This window comes from Sturnira hondurensis, unplaced genomic scaffold (assembly GCF_014824575.4).
Source record: "Sturnira hondurensis isolate 20B ecotype Veracruz unplaced genomic scaffold, ASM1482457v3 Scaffold0001538, whole genome shotgun sequence".
In the NCBI taxonomy this organism is placed as follows: domain Eukaryota; kingdom Metazoa; phylum Chordata; class Mammalia; order Chiroptera; family Phyllostomidae; genus Sturnira; species Sturnira hondurensis.
The window spans coordinates 332104-359667 of record NW_028074169.1 but is presented as its reverse complement, the minus strand read 5'-3'; the positions used below and the strand labels follow the sequence as shown (position 1 = coordinate 359667).

The 27564-nt window shown below is 45.1% G+C and overlaps 2 protein-coding genes across 3 annotated transcripts in view; both read right to left on the bottom strand.

Annotated features, from left to right (window-relative positions):
- Positions 1-7868: 7868 nt before the first annotated feature.
- ABTB1 (ankyrin repeat and BTB domain containing 1) lies at positions 7869-12224 on the bottom strand. Its single transcript, XM_037030184.1, is given in 12 exon segments — positions 7869-8217; positions 8220-8286; positions 8372-8467; positions 8469-8570; positions 10363-10474; positions 11121-11207; positions 11209-11240; positions 11242-11303; positions 11498-11842; positions 11845-11938; positions 12010-12152; positions 12155-12224. Coding segments are annotated over 12 exon segments (1347 nt in total). The 3' UTR covers positions 7869-8080.
- A 2531-nt stretch (positions 12225-14755) lies between these two features.
- Positions 14756-27564, bottom strand: part of PODXL2 (podocalyxin like 2) — a 50265-nt gene continuing 37456 nt past the window's right edge. For both annotated transcript variants that reach the window (XM_037030029.1, XM_037030035.1), the window contains 4 exons: positions 19022-19178; positions 18340-18401; positions 15906-16085; positions 14756-15213 (listed from right to left, as the gene is read on the bottom strand). In XM_037030029.1, the coding sequence (XP_036885924.1) occupies positions 15001-15213; positions 15906-16085; positions 18340-18401; positions 19022-19178 (612 nt within the window). In that variant the 3' untranslated portion in view covers positions 14756-15000. The remainder of the gene's footprint in view (positions 15214-15905; positions 16086-18339; positions 18402-19021; positions 19179-27564) is intronic.

Sequence of the window (27564 nt, the reverse complement as noted above, 5' to 3'; positions counted from 1 at the left end):
AATCATGTGGTTCACAGGCCCACGCTCAATCCACTGAGCTACATCAGCCAGGGCACAACACCCATTTATGATAAAGGTACTCAGCAAAGTGGGAATAGAGGGAGCATTCCTCAATATAATAAAGGCCATAAATGAAAGACCTACAACCAACATCATACTCAATGGGCAAAAACTAAAAGCTTTTCCACCAAGATCAGGAACAAGACAAGGTTGTCCACTTTCACCACTTCTATCCAATATAGTATTGGAAGTTCTAGCCACAGCGATAAGACAAGAAAAGGAAATAAAAGGCATGCAAATTGGAAAGGAGGAAACAAAACTGTCATTTTTTGCAGATGACATGATAATGTACATGGAAAATCCTATAGCCTCTACCAAAAAACTGCTGGAACTAATAAATGAATTTGGCAAAAACAGCGGGATACAAAGTCAATATCCAGAAATCAAAGGCATTTTTGTATACCAACAATGAAACATTTCCCTATTCTTTAGAGTAACCACAGGTCCCCAGTTATCTTTCCTGGGGAGTACAAACACCTATGAGACATGAAATGAAAGTTTGTTCAACATATGATCCAGTCTACTTTTCTTCTTGTTGGCTTTCTGAGGATATTATCTTCAGTGTCTTAAGTCATACCTTGTCTCCAGGCTCAAAGGAATGTAGCAAACCTGTGGGGAAGATATCTCTAATACAGATAAAATCATTAATCACAGCTAAGGTCTGACTTAAATGTTGTACATAGTTCATAATTTCATAAGGACTCAGTTGAATCTCAGCTCCAGGAACCACCCTTATCCTGAGCAGAACAATATATAAAACATGATCCCAATGGAGATGAATTTCTTCACACGGTTTGGCTACATTTTTCTTATGGTATAATTAATCTTCTCTACCTTCCCAGAAACCTAAGGTCTCCATGCCATGTGGAGTTGCCACTTGATTCGTAAAAATTTGCCAACATTCTGTGTAATTTCTGAAATACGAGCAGCTCCATTATCATTCTGGATGCTGAAAGGTAGGCCAAAGGGAGGAATTATTTTTTTCAGCAAGGCTTACACTGCCTCTGAGGATCCTCAGTTCTAATAGGATAGGTTTCCTGAAAAGGTAGCAACAAAGACTAACAAATACTGTATGTCCATCTTTAGGCCCTCTGTACCTGGCTAAAGCCTGCTTGCCCGTCTTCAAACAGGCACTGTCCTTGGTATTGTTCCCCTTCTTTCTTCTGATGGGGATCTGTCTTGGAGTTGTTCTTCTGGCACACAATACATCTAGCTTTTGTTTTCCATATGGCTTTAGGAATTCCAGGACCTCAAGTCAGTATATACCTCACTCTCTTTAATACAATCAGTTCACCTTTCTAAGCAGAGGTTCCTGGCAGTAAGGCCTTGGCCTCTACATTTCTTTCAAGAGTCACAATGACATACCCATCCTTTCTGTTCCCTTTATCCACATAACTGCTTCCATCTGTATATAGAGTCCAGTCTGCCTCTTCTAATGGATGGTCCTGTAAATCAATTAGTTTTGAGGGAGACTTTGAGATTATCAAGAATAGTTTGGTATCTGCCCATTCTTCCAGCAGTGAGTCACAAATTTCCTTTTTGCTCTAGCAGGCTTATTATTTGGTGGAGTACATAAATGGTGATAGGCTGTACCAAGGAACACTTTACACCTTCCTATTTTTTTTTTTTTTTGTAGCAGCTCACAGGTGGCTGCTACAGCTCTCAAGCATGCTGGCCACCCCTGGACAGTGCGATCTAGCTTCTTTTTTTTGAAGTATTTTTTATTGATGATGCTATTATAGTATTCCCAATTTTTCCCCCTTTATCCCCCCTCCACCCTGCATCCCCCAACCCTCCAGCATTCCCTCTACTTTGTTCATGTCCATGGGTTGTATATATAAGCTATTTAAGTCCTCTGTTTCCTATACCACTTTTCTCTCTCCCCATCTATTTTATGCTAACTAATTATGTTTCTTCTTCCCTTGTACCTTTTCCCTGCTATTCCTCCTTCCCCCTCCCTTCCCCTATCCTATGATTCTGTTTCGGTTGTGGTTGTTTGCTTAGTGTTTGTTTTCATTGTTTTTCTTTTCTTTTAGGTTCATTTGTTGATAATTGTGAGTTCATTGTCATTTTACTGTTCATAGTTTTTATCTTCTTTTTCTTAGATAAGTCCCTTTAACATTTCATATTATAAGAGCTTGCTGATGATGAACTCCATTAAGTTGACCTTATCTGGGAAGCACTTTATCTGCCCTTACATTCTAAATTATTGTTTTGCCGGATAAAGTCATCTTGGATGTAGTTCCTTGAATTTCATGACTTCAAATACTTCTTTCTAGCCCCTTCTTGCCTGCAAGGTTTCTTTGGAGAAATCAGCTGATAGTCTTATGAGAACTCCTTTGAAGATAACTCTCTTTTCCTCTTGCTGCTTTTAAGATTCTCTGTTTATCTTTAACCTTGGGTAACTTAATGGTGATGTGCCTTGGTGTGTTCCTCTTTGGGTCCAACTTCTTTGGGACTCTCTGGGCTTCCTGGACTTCCTGGAAGTCTATTTCCTTTGCCAGATTGGGGAAGTTTTCCTTCATTATTTGTTCAAATAAATTTGCAATTTCTTGGTCTTCCTCTTTTCCTTCTGGCACCCCTATAATTCAGATATTGGAACATTTCAGGTTGTCTGTCCCAGAGGTTTGTAAGACTCTCTTCACTTTTTTGAATTCTGTTTCTTCATTCTGTTCCCATTAGATGTTTATTTTTTCCTTTTGTTCCAAATCATTGCTTTGAGTCCTGGTTTCCTTCCTGTCACTGTTGGTTCCCTGAATATTTTGTTTTGTTTCACTTTGTTGTTTTTTTTTTAAATTTTTTTGAGCAAGCTCAATCAGTTCTGTCAGCATTTTTCTTATCAGGGCTTTAAGTTCTCCATCATATAGGCTAGCTATCTCCTCATCACTTAGTTCTCTTTCTAAGGTTTTGCTCTGTTCTCTAATATTTCCTTGTCTTGGTGCAGCTGATAGGTTGTAAGGGGGCAGGGCCTTAGGTATTCACCAGGGCAGGGCAACCCTCTTTGTTGCACTGTGGTGCTGCCTACAGGGGAGGGACCAGAGAGGGAACAATGCAGCTTGCCTGCTTGTCTCTAGCACATTTCCCAAATGGACTCTCATGTAAGACAGAGTTTTACCCACCGCGGCAACCACTGTACTCCACAGTCAACCCTGAGTCTCAGTTTCAACTTTAGCTGGCCCTGCCTACCAGGTCTGCTGCCTCACTTCGGTTCTTCTGAGTTGGCCAGCGCAGTCCACCGCCTTACCGGTCTGCTTGTTCTGGTTGATTTTTTCTTTAATTCCTTGGTTATCGGAGTTCCATGCAATTAGATTTTCTGGTGCTTTTGCTTGTTTATTGATTTTAGATTGGTTGTTATCCTCTTTTTGGTTGTGCAAGGAAGCTAAGAGTTTCTACCTATGCCTCCATCTTGGCTGGAACTTGATCTAGTTTCTTTGACAAGCCCAATAAGACTCCTACAAGATTAGAGCATGAACCTTACTGTTTGTTGGCAAATCTGGGCCTTCTGTGCTGAACTTTATAGCTACAAGATGCCAAATGGTTCAATGTACTTATAGTATTAGTTAAATGATACATCTACATACTGTAACAGAGTTCCTCCTTCTAGTTTTAGATCTTTTCAGCCTTGGCTCAAAGTCTCCCCCAAAATTGCAGGCCAGTTCTTGAACCCTTATGGTAAGACTGTCCAGCAGTAGAGTCTTGCCCTGAGAGTCCAGGTCCTGCCATTCAAAAGCAAACAATGGTTGAGAGTCTTGGTCAACTGGCATGCAAAGAAAGCATCTTTTAAGTCCAATACTGAATACCAGAGACTGTGCAGGGTATGCTGTTCTGTATGCCACTTATGGCTCTTAAATCATGTATTATAGAGGGAGTGGCAGGGACAAATAAGTCCAAATTCCTGAACCTTCTCAATTATTATACATATTCCCTCTAGGCCCTCCTTTTGTAGGGATACTGCCTCTTACTGGAGTCCCCACCCCTGGTCTGAGGTCAACTTTAACAAAGGAGGCTTCTTAGCCTTCCCTGGACTTCCAGCAGCCCACACAAAGGTGTTTACTTGATTCTCAATTTTTTTATGGTGAGCATTGCTTTCCTCCTTCCCCTAGTTTCATAAGAAAATTCTGGCATGCCCTGGAGGGACCTGTAGGTGGAGCTGTCATTCTTCTGGAGAGAAAGTGATCTGAGCTCAGAGTTTCAACAACAAATCCCAGAGGAGAAAAAACATATCACCCACAGAACATTCTTAATGTCTTCAAGGAATGCTGGCTTTCAGGGCTTCCAGAAATTCCAGTTACAGTTCAGCTAGAGGTCTAAGGACCACAAAATATGTTGCTTTGGTATCAATCAAAAGGGTCTACAATTTGTCCCCCCACTGTCAGTTTTACGTGAGTTCTCAGACTCTGACCTCCTTTTCCCTTGCTTGGTACACTTATTTTTGCAGTGCACTTTTCCCTTTCAATATGATTGTCCTTCCCTGGTAGGAGTTTGTCATCCACCAAATTTGGTTCACTAACAGGTCTGAAATAAAGAGATCAGTTCAGGCTCACCTCCTTTGGCTCCCTCAGTCAAGTTAGGAGGAGGACTCCCCAGGGTTGGAGGGGGCATGGGAGCCCTGACCATGCTCACAGCAGCCATTTTTATCTTCCTGGTCCCTCTCTTCTGAGCTTCCACTATCTGCCATAGGCAAATTCTTTTTACTCTGAGCCATTTTCCCATTCCTCTGATCTTTGACAAAACAACTCTAAATGCAGTATAGTACAGTAGTTAAAGAACCATTCATCATCTAGCATTCTCCTAAATCCAGATTATACATAAGCCAAGCAGCATTACATTAAAAAAACATTTTCTTAGATCATAAGCATAGGTCAACCAGTCAGCCAGAATTCACCCCAAAGGGCTGTTTCCCAGAACAGAGGCCACCCGACCACCATATTCTACCAGAACTCTGTAATATTACGCAAACCAGAAGACACCTTAATTAAACCAGAAGGCACCTCTTTACCATACAAAGCTCTATAAACTAGAAACCACCTTAATTAAATGGGACTGCAATCCCAAATCAGAAAGCTCAGTGATTCAATTGCAAGTGAAGGTGACATGGGGTGCTGAGAATCAGAGAAGAGTACCCAAATGAAGTCATGTGGCAGCTGCTAGGGAGTCTCCAAATCCACACACTAGGGCTCCTCAGTCCAGGCAGCCAGTGGGACTCCATGCCAAATAGCCACTTAGCAGAGACTCCTGAAGATGTCTTATCTGGGTCACCTGAACATGAAATTAAAGGTCAGTGATCATGCTGCCTTGCCACTACCAGAGCCAATAAGTAGAGATAAGTATTGAATTTTTATGGGTGCTTTATTCAGATGGCTGGCAACATAAAAAGACAGTGGGTTATGTGCCCTCAAAAACCATCTTAACATTTCATTTTAAGTCTACCTTTTTATAAGAAGAAAAGGTAGGTAAGAGGTTTGGAAAAAGGTTAATTGGATAACAGCAAGTTTCCCAGTACTCCTTTATCTGTTGATCAATTCTTTTTTTTTTAAATTTAATTGTTGTTCAAGCAGTTTTCTGTCTTTTACTCCCATCCCAGCCCACCCCAGATACCAATTGTTGGTAATTCTTTATCTGCATCCCTCTTTGCAACACAATGGCTCAGATACCATCTCCGTGGCTTGCAGACCTCCTAAGGCACAAAAGGTGGAATTGCTTGTGGACCTCCTGGAGTCATCGTGGGCATGCATTCCAGTTCCTGGAATAACAATTTTCCACGTGCATTAATCCCTTAAGCCTATTAACTAAGGCTAAAATCTCTGGCTCTTGAGTTCCCCTATCAAGAAGGCAACTTGGGAACTGGGTGTCTGGCCAACATGGAGGCATAGGTAGATGTGCTTCACTTCTTCAAACAATCAAAAGAAAGATAATGACTAATTTAAAAAGAAAAAACAAAAACTGCAGAAAAATCCAACTATATGGAAGTCCAACAACCAAGAAGTTAGAGAAACATTCATCCAAACTGGTAGGAGGGGTGGAGACAGGAAGCCGAGGTGACAAAGATGTACAAAAAGGCAGCAGTTGGTGGACTGGCCTGGGAGAAGCAGATGGTGGACTGAGATATCCCACATTTGAATGAGGATAAGATTGGAGGAACAATTGCGGAGCAAGACAGCCTGTGCAACCCAAGGTTCCACCATGGGAAACTAAAGACTCAAAGTCTCTGTCTGTAAAAACCTTTGGGGGTTGCGGCAGCAGGAGAAGCTCCTAGTCTCACTGGAGAGTTTATTGGAGGGACCCACAGAGTCCTAGAATGTATACAAGCCCACCTATCTGGGAATCAGCACCTAAAAGGGTACATCTGCTTGTGGGAAGCAAGGGAAGTGACTGAAAGTGGAGTGAGAGCCAAGCAAGTGACACTGTTCCCTCTCTGACTCTTTCTCCACATACAGTGCTACAATGCAGCAAAGAGGCTTGCCTGGGGCTCTAGCCCTTACAATGTGCACCTTAACAAAGAAATATGGCCCAAATGAAAGAACAGATCAAAGCTCCAAAAAAAATGCAACTAGGTGATGAAGAGATAGCCAACCTATCAAATGCACAGTTCAAAACCCTGATTATCAGGATGCTCACAGAAATAATTGAGTATGGTCACAAAATAAAGGAAGTGAAAGCTATGCAAAATTAAATAAAGCAAAATATATAGGGAACCCACAGTAAAGGAAGGAAACTGGGACTCAAATCAAAGATTTGGAACAGAAGGAAGAAATAAACATTCAACTGCAACAAAATGAAGAAATAAGAATTTTAAAAAATGAGAAGAAGATTAGGAACCTCTGGAACAACCTTAAATATTCCAACATCCGAATCATAGGGGTGTCAGAAGGAAAAGAGGAAGACCAAAAAATTGAAAACATATTTAAAAAAATAATGATTCTGGAAAACTTCCTTAATCTGGCAAAAGAAATAGACATGCAAGTCCAGGAAGTTCAGAGAGTCCTAAAGAATTTGGACCCAAGAAGGAACACACCAAGGCACATCATAATTACATTACCCAAGATTCAAGAAGGAGAAAATCTTAAAAGCTAAAAGAGGAAAAAAGAAAGATAGTTACCTGAAAAGGAATTCCCATAAGACTACCAGTTAATTACTCAAATAAACCTTGCAGCATAGAAGGAGCTGGAAAGAAGTATTCCAAGTTATGAAAGGCAAGGACCTGCATCCACAATTATTCTATCCAGCAAAGCAATAATTTAGAATGGAAGGGAAGATAAAGTGCTTCCCAGATAAGGTCAAATTAAAGGAGTTCATTATCACCAAACCCTTCTTATATGAAATGTTAAAGAGACTTATCTAAGAAAATGAAGAAGATCAAAACTATAAATGAAAACAGTAAAATGACAACAAACACAACTATCAACAACTGAACCTAAAAAACAAAAATAAAAACAAACTAAGCAAACAACTAGAACAGGAAGAGAATCACAGAAATGGAGATCACATGGAGGGTTATCAGCGGGAAGGAGGCTGGGAAGAATGGGGGTAAAGATACAGGGAATCAAAAGCATAATTGGTAGGCACAAAATACACAGGGGGAGATTAAGAATAGCATAGGAAATGGGGAAGCCAAAGAACTTACATGTACGACCATAGTCATGAACTAAGGTGGGGGAATGCTGGAGGGAGGGGTAGTCCGGGGCAGAGAGGGATAAAGGGGAGGGGAAAATGGGACAACTATAACAGCATAATCAATAAAATATACCAAAAAAAAAGAAGGCAACTTGGTTTTAGGAAGCAAGCAGCCAGGGAGAGCCAGGCTGGGATGAGAAGAGGGTCCTGGGGTAGGGAGGCTAGAGATCCCATTCCAAGTTTCCCTGAGTGATGCCCAACCCCAGGGCCTTGGGGGCTGGTTTGTGGACTGGGGAAGGAAGCTTATATCTAGGTGACCCTCCCTGGGGTCCTCAAGCATATGAGGGAGCACATGGTTGACCAGACCACATGCACAGTCCACAGAGAGCCCCTAACTCAGTGGCAGTCAGCAATTGAGGCCAATAGACACCAGCAGGTCCTCAAGAGCATGTAGTTACTGCTGCATCACCTCAATGTTGCTGTAGATCTACACCATGCTAGCCATGTAGAAGCGGATATCATCTATCAGCAGGATAGAGCCCAGCTTCTACCAGCCACCAGAGCCACCACATCCTCCCTCACAGCCTCTGAGAACTCTTCCCCCTCTACCAGCTGTGAACAGACCGGCTCAGGGCATGCCTGCTGCCTACCACTGACCACTGCCTGCCCCCACCCAGCAAAGCTTATACTAGCTCACCTTCTTCATAATCTTGGTCATGTACTTATTGCACTGGTCCTCAAGGTCTACCAGGCAGAATAGCTTAGCCACAGGCCACACACCTACACCTGACAACTATGGTATCCTCATCCAGCAGCTGGGCCAGACTGCAGTCACACAGTTGTTTCAGACCTAGCAACAGCTATATGTTAGCCATCTTCAGCACATCATAAGCCACCTTTTGCAATGGGGGGGGGGGGAGGTGCAGCTGTAGTGAAATGAGGGTGAGGTAGGGTGCACCTCAAGGTCACCAAGACCTTTCAGGGGCCCAGCTGTAAGGTTGGGACCTGCTGGGGAGAGAGTTTGGAGGCTTCAGGCAGAGCAGACACTCCCTACCTATTCCAGGTGCCTGGCCTAGATCCCTGCTGATATCAATGGGACCAAAAGGGACAGAAGAGCCTGGAATTCCCATGCCTCAGGCAGAGCAGAGCCTGAGCTCTGAATCACACAGACATGAGCTAGGAAATTCTACCTGTGGCATCTTGGGCAAATCACTTCACCTCTGTGTCTTAGCTGCCCTGTGAGCTGCAGTCAATCATGCCTGCCTTAAAAGGCTATCAGAAAACTGACAAAAGTTGCTTCTGGTAAAAGTAAGGCAGAGACCCTACTAATGGAGGGGAAGTAACTATTTACCAGCTCCCTCCCACCTATAGAGACTGCAGTATTTAGGGCATAGCCATAGTTGCACACTGTGCTGGAAGAGATTATGTGCTCAGCTCTGGTCCAGACTTTGGATGGCCACAGGAAGCAGGCTGAATACAGAGCTGACAGGACTTCCACTAACCCATCACAGGCCATGTGCACGGTGCTTACTTGTTCCAGGCACTGTACTTGCAATATGTACATTCAACCACACAAGACCTTAATAGATAACAACTATCAGCATCCCCATTTTCTAGAAGTGGAAATTGAAGCATAAAGCAGTTGAGTAACTAGCCCAAGACCTCACAGCTCTGTGGGGGACTAACCCAGAGTTAAACCAGATTTGGAGCCCAAGTCCTTGCTCTGAGTCATTAAGAAGCTGCCCTCTAGGTGGCAAAGCTTCCTGGGGTCAGGATGGGCCAAGGTGGAAGCTGGGTGGCAGGGTCTAGAGAGCTGGACTACACTACAGGAGAAATGAAATAAGGAGGTAGGAGGGGTTCTCTAAAAGGCTACATGGTAAATACTGTATGCCACAGGGTCTCTGTCACAGCTGCTCAGCTTTGCCATTGAGCAGAAGCAGCCATGGACAGTACAGAAATTAATGGGTGCAGTTGTAATTTCCATAAAAAATTATTGACAAACAGGCTAGATATGGCCTTCAGCCCAAGGTAGAATGAATAACCAGAAAGCTGCCTGCCCAGGGATACTCACCTCCACATGAAAGGAAGACAAACTTCTCTCTTACAGAAATTGTCATATGTACAGTGGCCTTTACACACACACACACACACACACACACCTTGGCAGAGAACACTCTTGGCACTATCTGCAGCCACCGATGTTGCCTTGTGTTAGGGAGACCTTGGAGCAGGTGAAGATAGAGGGAGGCAGTGAAAAAGCAGAAGACAGAAGATAAAGAACCCCAGGAGTCTGCAGAGAACTACAGGCAGGAGGCTCAGAGATGCTCACTATTATGGGAATCCAGGGTTACTGTCCTCTCATTGAAGAAGTTGGGGACCCTATGTGGCTGAGTTGTCCCCAAGTGTCATGTGCTCATGACATGGGTGTTGTCACTCATTCCAGTTCTAGAACCTACTGAGGGCTCCTCCACCTAAAAGAAAAATGCAAATGGGTCCCACACCCCCTCTCCATCCACATGGAAAATCTGCCTCTCAAAGCCAGTCAGGACCTGGGTACACCCTTAAAGCCCCATAGTGACATGGGCTGTGTGCCTGTCCTGACCATCATTCCTCCTGGCCCTGGCACAGAGCACACAGCCCACCCCAGCTGCACCTTGGCATGGCTGCTGTATGTGTAGTAGATAGAACGTATGGGTGAAGATGCAGGGCCAGATTCAGGGTAATGGCTGGAAGGTAACCAATGGCCTCCAGTCCCTCATTCTCTCCAAAGTGGTCATCCAACAGGGCCTGGAAGTAGTCACTGTGGCCAGAAGAGAAGGCTTGGGGAAGACTAGGCTTAGGGAAGACCAGGGCCAGGGCTGTGCCCAGAGAAGCTGGCCCAGGGCTTAATGCAGGGAGGGGGTTGGATATCACCTTGTGACAGAGAAAGCTGTAGCCCTACACTCAGAAGCAAATATTAGGAAAGATTTTGAAGACATCAGGAAAAAGGAAGGGCAACTCCCCAAGACACCTTGGAGGATGTAAGAGGATATACCATTAGAGCAAGTGAGATAAGGTAGAGAGGTTGGCCTCCACCAAAAGCCTACTTTGCCTTGATCCTGGAGGTATGGACTGCCACCCTGTTTGCGTATTTAAATACAAGAGAAACAACACTGTACAACTAAGCTCAGAAAAGGGAAGTGACTGGCTCCAGGCTACACAAGAAATTGAACCCAAACATGGGGCTTGCCTACCACAGCTCAGTGCCCAGACATGTCTCCTGTCCACCAGCCCCAGCCCTAAGCCCTGTGTGCTTAGTAGGAGCTCAGGGGGTAGGGTGCAGACAGCCAGTAGGACCAGGTCCTCCAAGAGCCAGGAGTCCTCTGGTGGGGGAGCCTGATGCTCAGAACCTTCACATACTTGTAAGTGCCTGAGGAAACAACACAGCTTCAGGGAGTTAGGTTGGCTCTGCCAGTTCCTGCCCACAGTCCTGGATCCCAAAGCCTAGACACACCAACTCAGACACTACCTTGCTCTTGGCCTCCAGGTCATTGATCTAATAGCTGGTACTGCTTGGCCAAGCACTCAGCAGTCACTGTGTTCCACACTGACGTCTAGGTGGCCTGGGAGCAGTGTGGGAAGCTCAGGGCCTGAGAGGGGCCATTAACAGTATACTACATTGGCATGTAAAATTTCATAGGTGGTCCCTCCTTCTCAGCCACTTGGCTGCAGGACTGGGACTTCCGGGCCTACATGCTGCCTTGACTTCCCCATAAGAGCCAGTGCCTGAGTTCTACAAGCCCCAGAACATAGGTGAAACAAGCTCTTCCTCATGAAATACATCAACTCATTGTCTGCCAACCCAACCCAGGAGGCAACTGGAACTGCCTCACACTGCAGGGAACAAAGCACCAGGCAGTAAAAGGTAAGCCCAAGGCCACAGCTGGGTCTGCTCCTAGACAGAAACACAGCCTCTGCACTGCCTGCTCAACTCTGGCCTGAGGGTTGGGGATCACTGTGTACAGGTACTGCAGCAGGGCCCCAAAGGCCACAGGGTTGATCTGCAGGAAGAGACAGCCAGTAAGGAAGGTTAGAAGCATGGCCCAGCACAAGCCCCCTGCTGTCCCTCTGCTACCCCACCCCAGAGAGAGATGCACCAGTGGGTGCCTGAGGACCTTAATGCTCTTGCCCATTTGGTATCTAGTATGTTTGTGAGGTAGGCACTGCATGCACCCATGTTACAGTGATGGGCTCAGGAGGGCTTCTTGTGTACCATGAAGAACACCTCTCCTTAGTCTCACCACTCCAGTCCCTCCTCCCATCCTGTAGGAGAGCCCTTAGCCCCATGCAGGCCACATCAACCTCAGACCCACTGGGCAAAGGCCTTCGACATGCCCTGTGCTCCATCCACTACTGTAGGAAGTAGTCACAGTAGTCCCACTTCCTGCAGGAGGCTGTCACTTGCTTCTAATTTTGCAGGGCCTGGTGGATGGTATCACAGCCCCATAGAAGCAGCACTCATCCTGGAAGGTGTTGGCCTTGCAGTGGGCTCCTGGGGGCAGCGGGGCCATGGGGCTGCATGCTATATAGTTGGGGAGGAGCCTGGGGAAATCCTAATTTCCATTCTCCTCCTCTTCTCCTCACATGTAGGATCCATATACCCTGGGAACACATTCCTAAATGACCCTGGGCCCACTCTGACCCTAGGGCTTAGGCACACAGGCAAAGCCCTGTACACTCACACACACATATTCACTCACACATACCACAGACTACAGAAAACAGAGTAGGCTGAGAGGTTGGCCCAGTTCTGTGCACTGAGGACACTGCCATTGACAGGTCCCTGTTCTCACTAAAGTGACATTAAGAGGAGTAGAAGGACAATAAACATATTAACAAATGATATCAGGTGCTATGAAGAAAAACAAAGCAAGACAAAGGGTGACAGTGACAGCAGCTACCACAGAGGGAGGCTATGGAAGGATACTGTGGCAGTGACAATGTGCAGAGACCTGAATAAAGTGAGTCAGCCATGCAAAGATCTGGGAAAAAATCAATCTAAGCAGGAAGAATAGCAAGTGCAAAGGCCTTGAGACAGCACAAACTTGTAGCAGCACAGAGGAAACCAGTATGGCTGGAACAGGGAGCACATGGGAGAGCCAAACAAGAGAGGCCAGAGGGAGAGAAGCAGGTCATGTAGCAGCTCCCAAGCAAAGCAAGGCATTCCATTTCTACACTAAATATATTAAGAAGCCATCAGAGGATTGTAGATGGAGCAGAAGAGGCAGCCATAGACCAGAGAGAAGGCTGGCACTGCATCCAGGGAAAGATGGTCCAGGGACAGATGTGGTAGCTGGGATGGGCAGGAGCAGCAGAGATGCAAGGTGGACAAAGCAGAGAATAGGTTCTGAAAGTAGAGCTAACAGTACTTGCTGACTGGGTGTACAGTGAGGGAAAGAAAAGACTCAAGGCTGTTTGCAAATGTGTACAAATGCCTTATAGCACTTGCACACATGTATACACACATCCATAGCCCCTGTGCCTTCCCTCACCAATGGCCAGAAGGTAGAGTACCAGCGCCTCAGCTCCACCTGAGGTGGAGAAGGAAGGAGTACCGGGAGAGAGCTGTTAGGACTCAAGCAGCAGCCTCTTCCACCCTGAACACCCACCCAGCTAACACTCACAAGGGGGTGGTGTCCCCTTGTCACATACATTCACATCCACATCTCACTGCTCCAGCAAGTACCTGGACAGGAGGTGGGGAGGTCAGAGCCCGGGTCAGTACAGGCTCATAGTCCAGGAGGGGAGATCCATGGAAGTACAAGGAGGGAAGACATTCTTTTTGGCTGAAGGAAGCCTCCCCCAGGTAAGGCAGGTGACAGGCAGACCAGCACAGACATAGTATGGAGATGAGAACACAAAAGGCAGATCCTGACAATCAGAGGCGAGGACCCAGAACTGAAGAGGTTGAGACTCTGGCCTGCAGGTATTTCAGAGAGAGGAGGTGATGGGGGCTCTGCTTCAGCCAGGACCCTCTGGTGACTTAGAGAGGCTATAGGCAGGGAGACCAGGGAGGAAGCTTCCTATAGGCATCCTGGTGGTGGTGTCTACTAAGAAGTAGACAGATTCTAGAAGGTGGAAGTCAGGAGAAAGGTACAATGGGTGATGCAATGTCGAGGCAAGGACATCATCATGGAGGGTGGTGGAGCCAACACTGAGCAGGGCAGCCTTGAGGGGTGTCCAGGTTGGACCAGGGGATAATGAGTAGCATTCAGCTTTGTGAGTTATCTACTAACTCCTAGGTGGCACCTGATGAGAGAGAGAGTGGCCCAGGGGAGCTGTGGGAATAACTAATGGGGAAGGAAGGGTCAAGTAAAAGAGGTGCCCCACATCCCAACAGGGCACTCTCTCCACTCCCACCAGAGCCATGGAGATGGTGATTGCAGTTCCACATGTGCTTTAGCTGCATTAATTAATTTCCTAATCTCCGATGACCAGGGGCTAATTGTGGGCCCACGTTTTCCCAGCACCAGGTCCACAGGCATCAGGGAAAGGAAATATACCCAGAGTCCCAGGCCTGCACCTAGTCTGACCTCAGCCTCAAGTACTCAGAGGGTGAACCTCCTCTCCTCCTACTTGTTTTCCAGGGCTCCCCGGCAGTCCTCTCCTCCAAGAAGTCCTTTGGGACCGCCCTGTCCCCACACTCCTGTCTGTAAGGCTACTGTGACCCAGCGGTCTGTGATGGGGCGGGTGCTTGCACAGAGGCCGGGTGCTTGCACAGAACCTGTCCCGGAGCCGTCCCCTGCATGCAAGGGGCTGAAGGCACTCTTAGGATGAAGGCATCCTCTCAGGGCTGCGGGGTCCTCACTGCAATAGGCCCACGTCCCCCTTCCCGCAGCTGGCGAAGAAGGCTCTGGAGTCTATGGCACTGACGAGCGGGCACGCCTCAACTGGCCACAGGAGGCAGAGGTGGCAGCGACATTGACGCTCCCGAGGACGTAAACAGACACCTGCCATCCCACTCCTCCTTCCCGCTCACCCCACCCTCAAGTTCCCACAGCCCCATCCGCCCCGCAGCAAAAACCAGTCGGTCAGGCAGATGGACTGGGCCCGGCATGGGCTCCAAGCAGTTTTAATGGGGGTCCCGGGCCGGCCCCTCAGGACTTCAGGAGGGGGTGGGGAGGATTATTCCAAGGCAACCTGGGGTGAGGGGTAAGTGGGACGAGCCAGCACCCGGAACCAGGTTGTGGGGGTAACCAGGCTTTTGGGGAGCGCGGTCAGGAGGGACAGGGCGCAACAGTGCGTCCCAGTCCATCTTGCTTGTCCTGATGCAGCGGGCTCAAGTCCTCACAGGTGCGTATCCTCCTCGAACATGTCGGAGTCCTCTGGGTCCCGCTTGCCCCCTATGAGCACGCTCCAGCCCCCTGGGCCGTTGACTGCCCTGCCGCCGTTCAGTCTGGGATGCTTCTCTTGCATCTCCGACTGGCTGTCGCTGGCCACATCCAGCGTGGGGTTGTCGTGGCAGCCGTTCTCTACGAAGCGCAGCTCCTCACCATGTGACTGTGGACCAGGACCAGGCTGCTGGGCTAGGGACCCCACCCCGGCCCAGCCCGCCACCCCCCCTCCCTGCTCCAACCAACCCACCAGTGCCCCTCGACCCAGCTGGTGACCTTGAACAAGTCACTTCATTGTGCCTTCCCTAGTCCATAAAGCCCTACACAGGGAACCCCAAGGACCCTGGACAGATGGCACTTTCCTTCTGTTATGTTTCCACAGCCCAACTCCTTCTTAAAATAATTCTACTGATCCTTTGACTAAACAACCCTGTGGCCTCCAGGACACCAGCTGACCCCTCCCAACATTCTCCTTATAAAGAGACCTTATGGGACTCCTGGGAAAAATGGGAATCTTGCCCTGCCCTCTCCTCTGTGGGGATTATTTTCTGACCGATGGGCAGTGCTGAACTAGGGCTTCTCTGGTGAGAACTTCCAAGATAAGCTCAGGCCTGCAGGGCTAATCTGCCCCAGGATGGGCTGGTGCCATGAAGGACTCCTGTGGTTGGGGCTAGTTCCCTACACAGAAGGTCAACTAAGATGCAAACACTGGACAGGTGGCCTCACCTGCAATACTCCATCCCAAAACAACTACTGCCAGCCCACATGAGGTAAAGATGACAAGCTTGCTGGGCACTTCCATCTCCACCAGCACTGTCCCCAACCCAGGACTTCTGCCCCATCCACCCCCACACTCACCACATGTTTCAGCTTGGGCAGCCGGCGCTGCCAGCAGTTGTAGAGCAAGCCCAGAACAATGATGATCACACAGATGGCACCGATGACCACCAGCACCACAAAGAGCGTCCCGTAGTCACTACGCACCTGGCTGGCCCGGGCCTGGCAGCTACTTGTTGTGGAGTAGTTCTGGATGCCAATCTGGGGTTGGGAGGGGCCAGGCTCCTCAGCTGAGGTCCTGGGATTCCATGGCTCCCACCCCAACATGGGGCCATAGGGTTGGGAGCTTAGGAACAGGGACAAGCTGTGAGGAGGCTCCTGAAGCTCCCTTAGGGGCCTGGATCTGTGTTCATGAGTAATTCTCTCTGCCCTATGCCCACCCTGTTTACCTGGGGGCAGCTCCAAGCCTCTCCACCCAAATCTGCATTCCCTGCCTCCCCCTAACATCCCCACCATGGCTCTGATTGACCCCGACCTTGTGACAAAAGTCTGGCTCTAAATCCTCCTAGTTGTGTCCCTGACCCCCACTGAGACTGCCCTCCCATGCTGTCAGTCATGATCCAAACTTGACAGAGTCCCCACACCTGTTTCATCAGTTAAAAAAAAAAGACAAAGGCAGCTGTGATCCCCTTGCCACACATCCTCCATCACACACCACCATAGGCTCAAGCCCCCGAGACACAGCTTCCACCTTGGGGGTAGGGTATTCTAGTATTAACCTGGTCTTCATGGGACACAGACAGTGCAAGGGATGCTGGGGACAGCCCATATTATGGGCCACCCCCAGCTTTTACCTTCCTTTTCCCACTGGAGTGGTCACCAGTGGTATTTACCTGTCGAGCCCCATTCCCACATTGCAAGTTGTCTTGGGTGGGCCTGCTTTCTCTGGCCCAGAGGCATTGTGCCCTGACCCAGCCCAGCAGATGTTTACTCCACAAATCAGCATCCAGGCAGAAAGGGAGCAAATAAGGTGAGATACCCTCCTCAGAAGACAGGTGCCAGGGTGAAGGTGTTGTTTCCTGGCCCCTGGTGCAGTGAGCTGGGAGTCCCCTTTCTGCAGGTAGTCAGCTCTTCTTTGATTTCTGTGAATCACCTGTATATTTCTAGTACTTTTCTCTATTGACTTTTTAAGTTATCAAGGGTCAATTTTTTCTTGGTAGAACTTGATAAATTTGCCCACCAATATAAGGCCTGGAATGCCTTTGGCCATGTCAGACAGCATGAAGTATCCATTAAAGCTACAACAGCCAGGGGCTGGGAGAAGGAGCAGGAAGGTCTATAAAAAAATGTCAAGGCCAGCCTGTTCCTACCAGCTCTCAGGGTTTACAAACCCAAACATTCACAACCAGAACAGTCCTTAGTATACACACAGCATCATGGTGAAAGACCTGAGTCTTGAGGCATTCATACCTGGTCCAAAGTTACTAGCCATGCAATCTCAGAGGAGTTACTGCCCTTCTCTGGGCTTCAGTTCTAACCTTAAATGGAGTACCAAGATTACTCAATAGGGTGCCCTACTTAATGCTTAAAAGCCCCGGGGTGGTGGTAAAGGAACAGAGTACAGTCTGGCACTCAGTAAGCATTCAATAAGCTACTCAAAAAAACCAGAGCCCCCCACAGAATTCACCCCTCAACCTTGTGTGTATTAGATGAGGAGGCAGGACCACAGCCATGCACAGCTCATTTTTGTTGTCCAATACTGCACAGCCCTCAAGGAGGAAGACTGATGACAGATCACTGAATTTCACAGTGAGTAGAAGGGATTTTGGTAGAAATGATGACTGTCCTCAAGAAGGGATGTGGGATGAGGAGCATGAGAGAATGTGGATCTACCCCTCCATCAGCCATGGCTCTGCTCCACTTTGTGAGTGGTCAGCCTGTCTCCTCAGCCAAGGTCTCCAGGATGGCCCAGATGTTAGTCAGGGTGAATCTCAAGAAGGCATGGCTGTCTGCTGTGCCCTAAGCCCCACCCCCCAACCCCAGCTGGCCAAGCACTGCCTACTCCCATGGTTTCTGAAGAAATGCCTAGGCCTCTTGTGCTTTCTCCTGTGGTTCTGGAGCCACACCACATGCTCCCACCCACCGGGGTTCTGAACAGTTCCTTGGCCAGGCATGGTGTTTTCCCCTGCTGTCTACCCAAAAACCTCCCACCTACCCGTCAAAATGCCCCTCAGAGGTCTCCTCCCCTCTGAGTCCTCTGCTGATCACCACCCACTCCTTGGGCCCTTTCTGCCATTGGCTGTCACATGCACAATGCAATTGATAGTTAAGTGCTCAAACACTCTGTCTCTCCCATGGGAACTGTGTCTTGGGAGACCTGAAAGGAAGAGCTACAGAGTAAGAGTCTATTTTTTGCTCCTTTGTACCACATGGTGCAGGCTGCCCTCCCGTCCTCAGGCAGCCCTGCTCCCACAGCTTTAGAGAACAGGAGAAGAACTCATCCCTGCCTTCTTACCTCCACCAGACTCCTGCGGATATCACCAAGCATGGAGAGGACATCTTGAGTGGGCACCACCCCTGGAGGGAGACAGCAGCAGCAGCACAGCCTTGGCCACTGAGGCACTCCCCCTGCACACTCCTGGTCTCTTGGACAGCCTCTGACCTGAGCTTCTTCTTCTAGAGCTCCACTCCCTGGCTCCTGACCCCATGCAGATCTCATGGTGCATGCATGAACACTCTCCTCTGCTTGCTGCCCACTGGTTGACTCATTAAAAAAAAATTAGTGAGTTCCTACTAAGTGACAGTTGTGATACCAGGAGGTCACTTCCACAACTCCTTAAAGCTCATTCTAAACACACCCCTTTTTGTCCTACCATAAAGTATATAGTGCAACTGTCTGGCACTGGTGCTGAAACCACACCTTTTCCCAATGTTCCCACCTTCTTTCTCCTCCTGTTTCCCAGCCTATTGGTACCCACAGACCCTAAACTAGGGAGTCCAAGCAGCACCTCATCTTGCCATCCTAAAAGCCCAGCCCACACCCAGAAGCCCTTGGCTGCACTTTCCCACAGTTCTGCAGGAGAGCTCCCATGGCCTTAGGAAACTTCTACAGATTTGGCCTGCCTCCCACTGCTCTCCTGGACCCTCTCACCAGATATGCCAATACCTGTCCTTGGGTACCCCCCCCCCCAGCTCACCCTGCTCGCCCACCAAGGTCATCAGAAGGTGCTGCTCCTTCTCACTGGGCTTGCTCAGGGAGATGTGCCAGTCTCCATGGTAGCCGCTGCCATGGTGGGGTAGCACCTTCTCCACCAGGGCCAGGAGCTGCAGCCCCCAGTGCTGCCGAAACACCTCCTAGAGGGGCAGAAAGAGAGCCTATGCTCAGTGAGGAAGACAGCTCTAATTACTCCTGCCTCTAGCCCCAGCCCCTCTCCAACTTCCACCCACCAGTCAAATACTTGGACAGACCATCTGGCTATTACAGAGGGGGATGCTCTGGACCACTCAAGAAGCTGTGAGCTTGGCCTTCAGAAGGACTGTGGGTTTGTTCCCTACAGGCATCCAGGTGCTCCTTCCCACCTTGACTTTGTGCCATGAGGAGGCCATGGGACCTGCCCAGGGATACTCACACATGAGCTGGGAGAACACAAATGCCCACATATGATGACAAGTCCCGGAAGGGGGGGTTGTAACATGTGAAGCGGTATGGAAGACTGTTCATGGTGCCTATGTGTATAGTGCAAAGGATGAATATTTTGGGGTGTGGGGGTAAAGAGCCGAAAGATGTCCTCATTCATACAGCCACCAAAGACCCGGAGGACAGGTGAAAAGCAGTCTAACTGTTCTCATTTCTCATCTATCATTGCAGAGACTCAGCCCAAATTTGGGAACCAAGAGGGTATCTCAGCACTCTAATGATGGTAGTGGCAACCAGAAGAACTAAAGAAATGGTTAAAATGGTAACCCAATCCCCCTGGAAAGCAGGGCTGGGAGCAAGAACAGGGGTATAAGGAGTTTTCTTTCTCACCTTACACTCTCTTGTACTCTTTAGATCGTCTTGACCTTGTATATATGTAATTACAGTATTTTCTTTTTTTTTAAAGCAAGAAGCTGGCACTGAGCAGGAATGCAGTAAGTGGCAGGCGTTCAGGCTGGGTGGGACTGGAGGCAAAGACCCTGCCTCTGTCTCCCAGCCTGCCACTGTCCCTACCTAGCCCCACCTGGGAAGAGACCCTCCTTTGGCTCTGTGGCCACTGCCCACCCTACTTTCCCTGTCCCCCAGCTCCTCTCCAGCAGCCTTCTCCTTCCAGTCTCTGGGAAGTCAATATTACCATGTTCCTGGTTTCCAAAGCTCCAAGCCAGACACTCCTCTGCCAGCTTCTCAGCTCTTTTGAGTGCCCTGCTGTGAAGCTGTAAGCCAGGTCTGCCATGAGGAAAACGCATCCCTCTCGAACCCCTGACACTCCTAGTCTCCTTTCTGCTAGACCCAAGCTAATGAGCTTTCCCTGATGTCATGTCAATCTGAAGGCCACCAGGGTAAAGTCCCTCATTATCATGGCAAGTGCCAGATTTAGGCTCAAGCCTTGGCATTCACTAGCCTAACAGAAACCCAAATGAGTTTTGAATTTGGAAGAAGACTGGTACCTAGAGATCGATATATGCAGTTACGAGAGCCCTAGTTCCTAAAATGGTTTTTACCACCTTCACATGTGTGTATATATAGGGAGTGGGTGCATGTCCACACCTGTCTAAGCAGGGTACATGGTGAATGCACTGTGACCCAGCAGCCTCACTGCTTGCAAACAAAACAAAACATAAACAAAAATCATCCACCTGCCATCAGCAGTAGCTCTGCCCATGCCACAGCCCTATTTACTCCACCACATACGCTTGCCTCGCACTTTCCTGAGTCCAATCCTCTAGTAAGCCCAGGCTGTTAGGAACAATACCCACATTTTCAGATGGGGAAACTGAGGCTTATAGAAGTGCAATATTTTCCTAAAAGTCATGGAGCTGATAAACAGCAGAACCAGGACTTGAACCAAGATTATTTAGACTCCAATCTAAAGCCAGGGCTTCTCTCCCAGGCCACTAACACTCAGTTCCTACCTACAAAATAAATAGTATATTTTCAATAAGATATAGTCATTACGCTCTCCCAGAACTGACATCGTGGGTCTGTGGGCTTCAGCCAGATAGTTCATCAAGCTATATACTTCAAGATTCGTGTGTTTTTCTGCATGTATATTGTAAGTCATTACAACTTTTCTTAAGTGCAATACACTCATGAATATTAACTGTCTTCCCTGCTGACTCCTGAGCAGATGATCCTTCTCACAAATCTCACAGTTTGTCCTACTATAGGGGCTCCAGCTCCACTGGTATGGTCCTTACAGCAAACAAGAAGGGACATGTCTTTACCTATCAGATCAAGTTGACACTTGGCAATATGGTAGACGGAACTGATGAAAGCTCTGTTCTCCTATCTTGCTACATAAACACAGAAATACAAGATAAAATACAGCAAAACAATGAAGATGTTCTAAAAGCATGTCCAGCCTTAAACCTAGAGGAGACAGAAATAGAGGCAACTCAAAGCCACAAGAGTAAGCTGGCATTAAAGTCACAATAATCCCTGGGTATCCAGGAACCAGATAGAAGATCCAGCAGTTGGAGACCTGACTTTCAATGCTCACATGAAGGCAGGAAATGTGCTCCTGACCCAGGCAAGGTAGAGAACTAGAGCAGAGTACCAGGATACAGCCTCAAAGAATAGCCCTTTCAATAAAATGGGGACTTGAAAAATTTCTCTCACCTGGAGGAGCTCTGAGAGGTATGCCACCTGCCTGTGTCCATGGGTAGGAGGAAAAAAGTTACCTAAGATCACTTAAAACCCCCAGGCTTGTATTTCATCTAGGGGTGGATTCTAATCTTGTACTCCTTTGTGGTATAGAAGGCCAAGCCAAGAAATAAGATTAAATTTATTCTAAGACTATTGGAACTCCTGGAAGTACTCTGAAATTGCTCTGTAGAACTTCTTTCATAACCTGGGGTTCAAGATGAGACCACAATAAATTCTGAGAAATATAGGGGAATAAGGCACAAATTCAATAGACAAGAGAACTGACATGCCAAGATGTGATGTCATTAAATATGAAAGAGATAAAAAATAAGTATGTGTAAAATAATTAAAGCCTTGGCCAGTGTGGCTCAGCTGGTTAGAGCATCATCCCATAAGTCAAAAGGTCACAGGTTTGATTCCCAGTCAGGACACATGCCTAGGTTATGGGTTGAGACCCCCATAAGAATGCATACAAGGGGCAACCAAATGCTATTCCTCTCTCTTGTTGATGTTTCCTCCCCCCTCTCTCCCTCCCCCTCTCTCTAAATCAATAAGCATGTTCTTGGGTGATGATTGTTTAAAAGGTAAAATAAAGAAGGAATAGAAGCCATAGTGAAAGAAGAGAGCAAAGTTAAAAAAGAAGGAAGAGATCTGGAATCAAGCAGAAATTTCAAAGATATAAAAGTTATCTATATTAAACACTCAATGGATGAGTCAAACAGATGATTAGACACAACTGAAGAGAGTTACTAATTTGGAAGCTAGAGCCAGAAAATTACCTAAAATGCATCACAGAGATTTTAAAGACAGAGAAAACATAAAAGTGTGTTAAAAGACACTGTAGATGGAAAAAAAAACCCAATACACTTCTGATAAGAATGAGAGAAAACTGAGAATCTGGTAATGTGTAACAAACTACATATGCAATCTCAGTTCTAAGAATTTACTCTGAATATACATCCCAACAACACTAAAATACATGCACACATTATTCACTGCAGCAATGGAAGTAATTGCAGAATATTGGGAACAACCTCAATGCCCATTTGAAGGAAATTTGATGAATTAACTGTGGTACACAAACATAATGGAGTTATTATTTAGTTGTAAAAAATGATAAAAGCATGATCTCATAAACTGACATAAAGTGATTTGCAGAAATATTGTTAAGAGGAAAAAAACAAAATGCAAGAATATTGTTAAGGACTGAGTTGTGGTCTCCCTTGAATTTATATGTTGAAGTCCTAACTCCCAGCACATCAGAATGTGTGTATATTTGGAAACAGTTCCTTTAAAGAGATAATTAAGTTAAAATGAAGTCTTTAGAAAAAGCCCTAATCCAATGACTGGTTTGTTGTTGCGTTTTTATTTTTTGTTTTTGTATTTTTACAAAAGGAGATTAGGACATAGATATGAACAGAGGAAGCATCATATAAGGACACAGGGAGAAGATAGTCATCTACAAACCAATGAGAGAGAGAGCTCAGGAGAAAACAAACCTGCCAACACTTAATCTTGGACTTTCAAATTCAAATATAAATAGTATGCTGTTTTTCTGTAACAAAGAAAGAATAAATTATACAGCTGCTTATTTCAATAAAAGGAAACCCAGGGAAAATAACCAGAAACTTATGATTGGTTATCTAAGGGGAATGGGTGCAGTGAAAGAGATAGGGCGGGGCGGGGGGGAATGGTGTTTCTCTAAGTATACATTTGTATATCATTTAGATATCTAGAACCACAGTATTGTTTTACATACTCAAGAATACAAATAAATCAACAAGGATGAGAAAAAAACTAAAATTAAACACAAACAAAAACAAATAAACCTAACTATGTTTCAAATGTATAACTACACCATAAGGTGGGAAGAGCACTAACCTATCGTATCTTAGGTAAAATAGGAGAGGCCAGTGAGTCTGCATTGCTTTTTCTATACATCTCAGCATATATATTTTAAAAACTTAATTATCTCGTGAGGATCAAATTCCTCAAACTGAAGCTCTAACTTAAACAAGACTTAACCTGTAAGACTATGAGCACTTCCTCCCTATCTTTTTCTGAGGATGTGTTCTCTGTATAGCCCCATCATTTTTTATGCACTTCTATTACTCTTTGATAATGTCAAGGTCATTAAATACAAAGAAAGACTGAGGAACTGTTGTTCCAGATTAAAGGAGCTAACGAGCTATGACAACCAAATGCAAGTCATGATCCTGAATTAGATTTTGAACCAGGAGGAAAAAAGCTAAAAAATATATTACTGGACCACTGATAAAATCTAAATAAGGTCTATAAATTATGGTTTTCTGTCAGTGTTAATTTCCTAGTTTTGATAATTGTTCTGTGGTTATCAAAAAGATTCTTATTCTGTGGAAATACAAACTAATATACTTAGGGTAGGAGCAAAAGGGAATGATGCCTTCAATTTACTCTCAAATGGTTTGAGAAATTGCTAATGACTAGTGAATCTGGATGAAGGATATATGGATTTCTTTGTACTATTCCTTCTGTAAGTTTAAGATTATATCAAAATTAAAAATTACAAAATAAACATGAGAAAGGCAGACATTTTTATATAAATAAAGGCTGAGATATCTTTGCAAAAATTATTACTAAAGGGTATATTGGATTGGCAAAAAAGTCTGTTTTTTTCTATACAATGGCTCTAGTAGCACTTAGTTGTCTTTAACTTCATACAAAACAATTCTGTTAGATTGTACTGTGACAGCTGTCATCTCAGCATATATATTTTAAAAACTTATCAAAATTGTGAAAATTTTTGTAGATATTTAAATACTGATGATGGAAGAAAATATGCAACATTTTCAGCATGTTATGCTTTATTAATTCAAGGTAGTTTAAGACACAACTGAAATGCAAAAAGAAAAAATGTTCAGTGTATGAAGAAGGTGCTGTGACTGATCAAACATCTCAAAAGCAGTTTACAAAGTTTCATGTTGGAGATTTCTCACTGGATGATGCTCCATGGTCAGGCAGAATAGTTGAACTTGAGAGCAAACAAATCGAGACATTCATTGAGAACAATTGATGTTATACCCAGGAGATAGCTGACATACTCAAAATATCCAAATCAATAAAGTTACTGGAGAAAATGAAGAGTGTCTTTTATTTTATGGAAAAAAAAGTAAACAAAGTTTTGGCCAACCCAATATTTCAGGATGAAGGGAGTTAAACCCAGAAGAAAGCTGTGGGAATGTGAGAAGACATATGAGCAAAGAAACCAATAAGTATGTTGATAAAGCAAAATAAGCATTGACTACTAATAACAATGACATGTTCAACATTACCATTCATCAGAGAAATGAAAATCAAACCCATAATGATATTTTACCTCATACTCAATGGCATGGCCATTATAAAAAAAAACAGAAAACAACAAATATTGGCAAGGATGCAGAGAAAGTGGATCCCTTATTAAAAATAGAATCACCATATGATCCAGCTATTCCACTTCTGGTTCTACACCCAAGAGAATTTAAAGCAACGTCTGGAAGAGATATTTGTACTCTGATGTTCATAGTAGCATTATTCATGAGAACCAAGAGATGGAAGACACCCAAATACCCACTGATGGATGAATGAATAAGCAAAATGTGTTCTATCCCTACAATAGGATTATCTAGCCTTAAAAAGGAAGGGAATTCTGATACATGCTATAACATGGATGGACTTTGAGAACATTTTGCTAAGGAAAATAAATCAGTCACAAAAAGACAAATACTGTATGATTCCACTTCTATGAAGTCCCTAGAGTAGTCAAAGTCATAGGGACAGAAAGTAGAATGGTTGTCAGGAACTGAGAGGGGAAGAATGGGAGATTGGTTTAATGGGTACAGTTTTGCAAGATTAAAAAGATCTGGAGACCTGTTTCACAACAATATGCCTATACTTATAAAACTGTATACTTAAAAATGAAAGATGGCAAATTTTGTTCATTTTTTACTATAATGAAATATCCACCATAAAAATGACTAATTGGGTAGACATCAAATATTAGATGAGAATAACAAACAAGACAAAATCAGAGAAAGCAGAATGAAAGCATTTTAATTATCTGTGTTATTTGGAAAGAAAAAGAATATTATCTTTAGATTTTATTGTTCAAGTATGCATACCAAATATTTAAGGGTCCTCAGTACCTTTATTGTGTCTCTAAGTACTATTTTTCAATAAAAGGAAGGAGAGTTTGGAGAAATGTTGATTCTGAATGTGGGGGAGGGAACACACAAGGTGAGCCTGGAACATCTTATTATGACAGAAAGCAAGGAAACTACCAAAAACTAACAAGCTGGTCAAATAGACTCAGAAGCCAACTCAAAGAAGCTTTCACTGACCAAAGGCAGGGCATTTGAGCATTAATAAGATTAATAACTGGCCCTGGCTGGTGTAGCTCAATGGATTGAGTGGAGGCTGGGAACCAAAGGGTCCCTGATTCGATTCCCAGTTGGTGCACATGCTTGGGTTGTGGGCCAGGTTCCTAATGGGGGCCACATGAGAGGCAACCATACATTAATGTTTCCCTCCCTCTCTTTCTCCCTCCCTTCCCCTCTCTCTAAAAAGAAATAAAATCTTTTAAAAAAATAACTGCAATGGATTAAGATACATCAATATGTTAAAATTATCCATGTATAATTATTCTGAAAAAAAAAACCACCCCAATGGTCACTTTTGGATTAAACATATGCATGTACTTTCACTTTCCCCCAAACTCAGTAAACAAGAGTAAAGAATATTTTTAATTTAATTTTTTTAAAGATTTAGTTTATTTATTTTTGGAGAGGGAGAAAGAGAGGGAGAGAAACATCAATGTGTGGTTGCTTCTCACATGGCCCCCACTGAGGACCTGGCCCGCAACCCGGGCATGTGCCCTGACTGGGAATCAAATTGGTGACTATTTGGTTTGTAGCCTGAGCCCAATCCACCAAGCTACACCAGCCAGGGCCATTTAAAAAAATTTTTTAAACCACAAAGATAAAACCAAAACCAAACAGAAGAGACAAGAGCAATAAAATCTGAATATATGAGTTAGAATTTCCTTATTTAGCTGAAGAGTTGCTCAACATCACTAATCATCAGAGAGATGAAAATCAAAACCACAATAAGATATTACTTCACACCTGTCAGAATGGCCATCATCAATAAATCAACAAACAAGTGCTGACGAGGATGTGGAGAAGAGGGAACCCTAATGCACTGTTATTGGGAATGCAAACTGGTACAACCACTATGGAATACAGTGTAGAGCTCTCTTCAAAAATTCAAAATGAAATTGCCTTATAACCTAGTGATTCCACTCCTAGGAATATATAAAAAACCAAAACACTAATTTTAAAGAATATATTCACCCCTATTTTCATTGCAGTGTTATTTACAATAGTCAAGATATGGAAGCAACCCAAGTCCCTACTAGTAGACAAGTGGATAAAAAAAGCTGTAGTGCAGACACACAATGGAATGCTACTTGACCATAAAGAAGAATGAACTCTTACTTTTTGCAACAGCATGGATGGACCTAGAGGGTATTATACTAAGCAAAATAAGCCAGAGAGAAAGACAAACACCATATGGTATTTCACTTATCTGTGGAATTTAAGGGACAAAATAAACAAAATAGAAACAAAACTCATAAATATAGAAAACAGATTGACAGAAGGTCCCTTCCCCTTATAGAGAGGCTGGATGAAAAAGATGAAGGGATTTAGCAGTGTAAATCTATAGTTACAGAATAGTCACAGAGATGTAGATTACAGTATAGAGAATATAGTCAGTAATATCACGACAACTATGTATTGAGCCAGGTGGGTACTTAAAATGTGGGAGAACTGCTTCGTAAAGTACATGATTTTTCAATCACTTTGCTGTACATCTGAGAGT